The 6,801-nt window shown below is 60.6% G+C and overlaps 1 protein-coding gene across 1 annotated transcript; it reads right to left on the bottom strand.

The window, feature by feature from the left end:
* Window positions 1-238: 238 nt before the first annotated feature.
* Window positions 239-5,825, bottom strand: IRX1 (iroquois homeobox 1). The gene is made up of 4 exons (XM_032279139.1): window positions 5,276-5,825; window positions 1,380-2,415; window positions 957-1,029; window positions 239-662 (listed from the first exon to the last, which is right to left on the bottom strand). Exons 1-4 carry the CDS (start codon window positions 5,549-5,551, stop codon window positions 605-607), a joined length of 1,443 nt encoding a protein of 480 aa, XP_032135030.1. The 5' UTR covers window positions 5,552-5,825; the 3' UTR covers window positions 239-604.
* Between the last annotated feature and the right edge of the window lie 976 nt (window positions 5,826-6,801).

The following is a 6,801-nucleotide window of genomic DNA, read 5'->3' on the forward strand; positions in this document are numbered from 1 at the left end:
CAAACAACCAAGAGATGTTTAAAGCGCGGGCCTCTCTGGTGGAAACAGCCTCCAAAGCGCCCTGTGAGAAGCCCATCTCCCCCAGCCACAATCCCTCGGGCACCGCCCAGGGTTCCAGGATCCCTGTAGCCCCCACCACACACACACATATCTCACTCTTTCTCTGTCTTTCTCTCTGTCACACACTCACACATACACTCACACAAACATGCTGGCCAGGCACAGCAGCAGGAGCAGGGAGGGGCATTATTTCATTTAGTTTATTAGACAAAAATATATGATTTAGACAAGTTCGCTGACGCGCTATTTACAATCTGAAATCACTCTATATACAGAAAGGGGGGAAGAGACACAAGCACGTGGGGGCATTTACCGAACCCGATCATCGCAGCCACCCGAGCCGCCAGCAGAGGCCTGGCCGCCTGGACGCGAGCTCGGGATCGCACAAGCCCCTTTCTGCAGAAAGCGATGGATGGGAGTCCTTGACGTCGTTGTCATATTTGTCCTTTACACCAGTCTGAAATATTTGTCTTAATTCCTCCCACATTCCCTCCCTCCCCAACTCCTCCCCCCTCCCCCCGCAAAAGTAAAAGAAGACCCTTAATCAGGCTGACGGGAGGGCTGCTAGGATCCGCGGCGTTCCCTCCTGCGGGGCCAACGAGCTGCATGGGAAACACAGCGAGACAAGAAGACAGGAGCGCCGTGAGTCGGGGGCTCCGCGCCGGGCGTCGCCGGTTCCAGCAGCTGAGCCCGGGGGGCGGAGTCCACAGCCAGCTCGGCTCCCGGCTCGGGAGAAACTCCAGCCTCCTCCGCTCGCCCGGCGCCCAGGGCTGGCGGCGAGCGTTTCTTCTACAACCACTGCGCGACCCCCACCGCCACCCGGCCAGTTCCGCCCGGCTCCCGACCACCCCTCCTCCCCACTGCCTCTCTCCAGAGCAAAAGCAAGCAGCACTCACTTGTCGCGTACCGGCTGGAAGGGCGACTTTAACTGCGGGGCCGGCGAATCCGGCCTGGGGACGAGGTCTCTCTCTGCGAGGGATCGGAAGAGGCAGAGTTAGGACGGAGAGACGAGCTGCAGAGGGCCCAGGCCTCCCTTCCCGCAACTCCTGCCTGCTGCTCAGGCAGGTTTGCCGAGATACGTCCCCCCGATCCCCACCGCCACCCCAGAGCAGGCCCGCAGGTGGGGAAAAGCTCTCTTGGGAGAGCCCTTGGGACTTGCCTGATTGTCTAAATGGAAGCAGGGATAATGCATAGCCCCGGACTCGGCGGTCACTGCCTGGTACCCTCCCGGCCCAGGATGCACCCCAGGTTACCACACCCCACCTGGCCTCTGAATTCCCAGCTAGCCCGCAGGTGGGCACGGCCCCCCGGCGGGGTACCTGGGAGCGTGGGGCTGCTGCGGGCTGAGGCCTTGTCTCCGCTGAGTGCCCCGGGGACCACTGCGACCGGCGGCTGCGGCGGTGGAGGTGCAGGAAGGTGAGGGCCATGAGGCGCGGCATGGGGCGCGCCGACGCCCAGGAAGGGGCGCATGTTGAGCAGCGAGCCCTGGGCGAGGAACGCGCCGTTGGTCCAGTTGGAGAACTTGCCGATGTGGCAGGTGTACAGTCCGTGGCTGGGCAGGAAGGCAGGGTGCTGCAGCGGTGCGCCGGCGGAGGGCCCGTGAGCGCCGGGGTGGCCCGCGGGCGGCGGCGGCGAAGCCTTGGGCGCACCGTCGGGGCTCGTGGCGGTCTCTGCCAAGGACCAGATCTTGGGCTTGCCGTGCGGCGCACCCTGCAGGCCGCCCGCTGTAGCGCCGGGACTCAGCAGGCGGGTGCTGCCGGGCTCGGGGGCCTCCTTGGCCAGGCCCAAGGGGGAGTTCTGGGGCTTGAGAACGTCGGCGGCGGCCAGCGGCGAGCCTTGGTCCCGGGCGAGGGCCGAAGCGGGTGCGTGCGCGTGCGGAGCCTCGGCCTTGTCCTCGTCGTCCTCGTTGCTCTGGTCGCCGTCGTGCTCGTCGATCTTGTCGATGTCGATGCTCTCCAGGTCGATCTCCTCGTCGTCCTCGGCCTTCTCCGGGTCGCCCTCGGTGTCGCTGCCGAAGAGCGCTCCATCTTCCTGGTCCTTGCTGCGCGCTCCCCACGTCACCTTGTTCTCCTTCTTGAGGCGCCGGCGCGCGTTGGCGAACCAGGTGGAGACCTGCGTGAGGGTCATCTTGGTGATGATGGCCAGCATGATCTTCTCGCCCTTGGTGGGGTAGGGGTTCTTGCGGTGCTCGTTGAGCCAGGCCTTGAGTGTGCTGGTGCTCTCGCGCGTGGCGTTCTTGGGTCGCCCGGGGTCCCCGTATTGGAACTGGCCATAGGGGTAATAAGCCGGCGCCGTGTGGGCTGCAAAGGTGGCCGGGTGCACTCCAGGGTTGTCCTTGAGTTCATACTGCGAGCCCTGCAGCCACAGCATACAGCCAGCGAGGAGACAGAGGAGGGAGGTGGAGAGAGAGAGAGAGAGAGAGGGAGGGAGGGAGGGAGAGAGATGAGTTCCCAAGCTGGGAAAGTGGGAAACACCCGCTCCTGGGGGCTCCAGGGTCGCCAGGGCGCTTTGCGGGGCTCTGCAGTGCTGGGCAGATCCGGAAGTCCCCTCCTCCCCAGTTCACTGCTGGGGAGAAGGGGAGCCAGGACCCCAGCCGACTTCCGGAATGCCCTTTTACCCATTATGGAGAGCTTTTTTCCAATCTAGAAAAGTTCCCAAAACGGTGCATCTACAGAAGAGTAAAACAGAAGCCGCGGCCCTGCCAGTTCCTAGGCGACCCCTGTCCCCGTCACCAACCGCTGGAGAAAACTGCATTTCCAAGTTTATCTTTCACTAGCTAGAGGGAAAAACCTTTCAACTGAGCTGATAAAGCCATTTCTACAAACGTTAAGGGCCCAGAGCCCCAGCCTCCTCCCTGCGACCCTGAGGGGGCTCAATTAAAAAAAAAAAAAAAAAAAATCCCGGGTTTTCTACCAGTCTAAATCCGCCAGCAATTTAAAACGAGAGCACACTCCTTTGCCTTCCAAATTAATCTGCATATAATGGTTCACCCACATTTAAAGGTCTTTAGTGGTGACAGGTAATTTAAAATTTTAATACCGGCCATTACCTACAATAATAACACAAACACCATTAAAAAAAAATACAAAAGGAAGGCTTAGCCTGTAAAATATTAACGCCAGCGCTGGGAGCCACCGGCGGCCAGGAGCGAAACCGGTTCAGTTTCCTAGGCCTCTTCTCAGTTACTTCGTCTCTTAAGTTTGACTTTGATCTGGAGGGGGCAAACACAAACTGTTTGCAGGCATTTAGAGGCGGTGATTTATTTGCAATCAATATTCTTTTTATCATCAGTAGTAAAACACAGCAAGTCAAATTATCCCATCAGGTTTTTTGGTAAATAACATTTTATCTTTCTAACAACCTCATTAGGCCTCATTATTACCATAAATTGCCCAGACAGACATTCAAATGCAATTTTATCTTTTGACTTCCTAACACCCAATCAAAACGGCTTAGAAACCTAGGCCTAGAATCAGGGTTTGGATGTGCATTTACTCTTTAAGAACCAGCTGGAGAGCTGGAGGAAACACACACCTTTTTGGTGGAAAGAATTTTTACATTTTATGCCTCTAGGGAGGAAAAAAAAATCTACTCAAAACAGCAAGCATCTTCCTTCCCCAGCTCTCCACAAAGGGCGCAGGTCCTCGCAGTAAAGCTCTCTCCCTCCCCGGCACACGCAGGCAGGGTTCCCAAATGGCACACAACTGCATTCGCAATTTCTGTAAAAAATTTCCCTCCTCCATGTAAAAATGGTCGGGTTGCAATGTTGGAAAAGGGAGCTCTGGACTCTGAGAAAGTTGTAAAGACCAGAAGATTTCTTGGACTAATTAGTTTGATGACTGAGGCCACAGCGGAAAGGTTTCCGCGGCCAGATTTCGTTTTTGTCCAATCGTTGCAAAATGTACTTTTCGCTTTTCTAATTATTTTGGTTGTAATTGTAAAGAAGACATTTCAGCCTCGTCTCCACTGGGAATTCTTTTTGAAAGGACACCTTGTAAATCTCTCATCGCGTCCCGGCCTCCCCGCCGCCTGAACAAAATGGGGGCTGATCTTTTTCGATAGTAAGAGACCTGAAAGGCAGCCGGGCCGCTTTCTTTCAAAACTACAAGAAAAGTTCCAGGGAAACACGCTCTTTGCTTGTGCACACTTGGCTGGCGTTTACTCCCCGCTTCTCCTTCGGGGAGCGGGGAGACATCAGGGGTGCCTGGAATTGCTGTTTCCCGGGGGCAGCGACCCAGGAGGGGGCTGCCTCCCAGGGCCCTGCGCCCGCCACGCAATTCACCAGCCATTCGAAGTTTAAACCCGACCTTGCAGTCAGACCAAGGAAACTGGATCATTTGGACCGGCAGACCGGCCAGTGTCCCTGCGGAGAATTAAGTGTGCAGCCGCCTTCCCCCACATCTAACACCCACTGGGACCGGAGGCTGAGAGGACACCATTTATTTTAAACCAAGGGACACTGTTTTCTTTAATCCTCCATTATGTAATGCAGAAAGAAAAGTGCTTTTCTTTCGGTGCAAATGAAATGAAAACTTTGGCAACTTACAAAAGTAAAACCAAACACCGTTTCAGACACCAAAACATTATTGCAACTTAATTTTTGTTTAATGTCAAATCCGCACACACGCCATGTAGAGATCTCTCCACCCTTTGGACCTCTTTTGTTAAGATTATTTTGATTGACTCTACTAGGCTTTAAAGGGATCTGTCTGGCAAACTCGATACAACTATCTCGGAGCTGCTAAGAGGAAGAAAACCAAGTTTTCCAGACTCAATTCGAAAACTGAAGAGGCCGCTCGAGCGGGATCCGCGGCGGGGAAGAGCAGTCCTGCCACGCCGCGCCCAGCTGCGGGAACCCGGCGGGCCTGCCCCGGCGCCCTGGCAGAGCCAGGCCAGTTTGCCCCCGACCTCCAGCACGGGCAGCGCTCCCAGGGCCTGCTTCTGCAGCCTCTCTGGACTCTCTGGACTCTCTCGCGACCCGATCCGTGGCCCGGGCCTTCCCTTCCCAGGAGGAGACAGCCCAGCAGCCCGCCGCCTGGCCTCCCCGCTCTCCTGCGTCCCCAGGGGCCGCGGCCTCCGCCTCCTGGAACCTGCCCGCGGACCTTTCTAGTTCCTCGTCCGGGCCGGGTCCCCCCATCCACTCTCCCTCCAGGGCGACCCGCCACCCCTGCCCTGGAGCCCGCGAGACATTGGAGGAGAGGCCGTGGGCACTCACCATCTGCGAGAAGAGGCTGAGGTCCGCGGCGTAGGGCAGGAAGGCGCTGTAGTTGGGCGCGCCAGGGTACGGCCCCGCCGCCGCGTACATGCCCAGCACCGAGGTGACCGCAGCAGCGCCCGCGCCGGCGCCCAGCTCCGCGGCCCCGGGCCGGCCCGACGAGGCGGCGGCCGCCGCCGCCGCGGCTGCAGCCAGCACCCCCGGGCGCTCGCCGCCGTAGGCTCCGGGCCCCGCGGCGCTCAGATACTGCGGGTAGCCCAGCTGCGGGAAGGACATGTCCGCGGACTCGGCAGTCGCCGCCGCGGCGAGAATTAAAGTCGCGGAGAGGGAGGTGGAGGCCGGTCGGAGGGGGTCCGGGTGGGGGGGCGCCGCGAGGGGCCTGGGGAGGAGCGGGCGGCCGGCCGGGCGCGCTCGGGCGGCCGGGGAGACTGGGGCCGGTCGGGGCTCCTCCTCGGCCCGGTGCTCACAGGCGCCCGGCTCCCGGCTGCGCCTGGATCCGCGATCGCGCGCCGACTGCGGCGGCCGCCCTCCGCTCGGCGGCGGGGCTTTCAGACACAATTTGAAGTTGATGCTTTGATTGGCATCCCCTTGAGCTCAGGCCCCGCCCATGGCTCCCCTCCCGCCCCCTCCCTGCCTCCCTCCCGCCCTCGCAGGCCTCTCCCGCCCCTCCCGCGAGCACGTGGTGCCCCTCGCCGGCCGGGCCAGCTCCTCCTGCGGTGGGCGCGCGCGTCGGGGCGGCGGGGTGCGGGCCCGGAGGCCTCGGGCTCCTTCCAGACCAGCCCCCGCGTCTGTCTGACAACCTGTCGACACGGGTTTACAGCTGTCTGACACCGGGTTTGCAGTTTCGCGGCCTATGTGTGTCCCCTTTTCAACAAAAACAACTCGGCGCCGGCTTTTCCAGCGGTGGTTTGGGCAGCGGGGAAGGGGCGGGCGTCCTGGGCGCGGATGACAGCGGGCGGTGAGCGGCCTCACCCCGAATCCGGCGCGGCCAGTGCCTGCAGAGGATATCCAGGGCCGAAGTGCACCCGGACACTCTGCGCGAGCCGCGGACCCGGCGGGAGTGATACCCCCGACTGCAGACAAGGGTCCCCGCGGCGCCCACTATAGTACCCGACCGCCTGCGGATGACCGGCCTCGCCGCCTCTGGGGGAGCAGGGAGCGGCCGGGTTCTGCCGGCTCTTCCAATTGTGCAAACTTTGAGCGAGGACAAACCCGCTTGAGAAGTCGCCAGCCCGCCCGGGGGAAGCGGACGGAGTCCGCGCGGCGGGTTCTCCGAGGGAGGGGTGGAGAGGAGGAGGCAGGGGAGGGGCTTTTTCTTCACCCAGAAAGCCCCCTGGCAGCCGGAGGGAAACATACCCCGCACCCCAGCGAAGGTGGAAGACGGCGTGGCCTGAACGCCCCCGTGTCCCCCCGGCATGCAGAGGCAGGCAGAAAACTTGTGTGGAACGCGCGAACCGAATCGGCGCTGCCGCCAGACCGGGAACGAAGCGGCCTCTCGGGTCGAAGCCCCGCGTCACTCTCTTCCC

The sequence above is a fragment of the Sapajus apella genome, unplaced genomic scaffold, assembly GCF_009761245.1.
Source record: "Sapajus apella isolate SASKATOON/1434 unplaced genomic scaffold, GSC_monkey_1.0 scaffold11, whole genome shotgun sequence".
Classification (NCBI taxonomy): domain Eukaryota; kingdom Metazoa; phylum Chordata; class Mammalia; order Primates; family Cebidae; genus Sapajus; species Sapajus apella.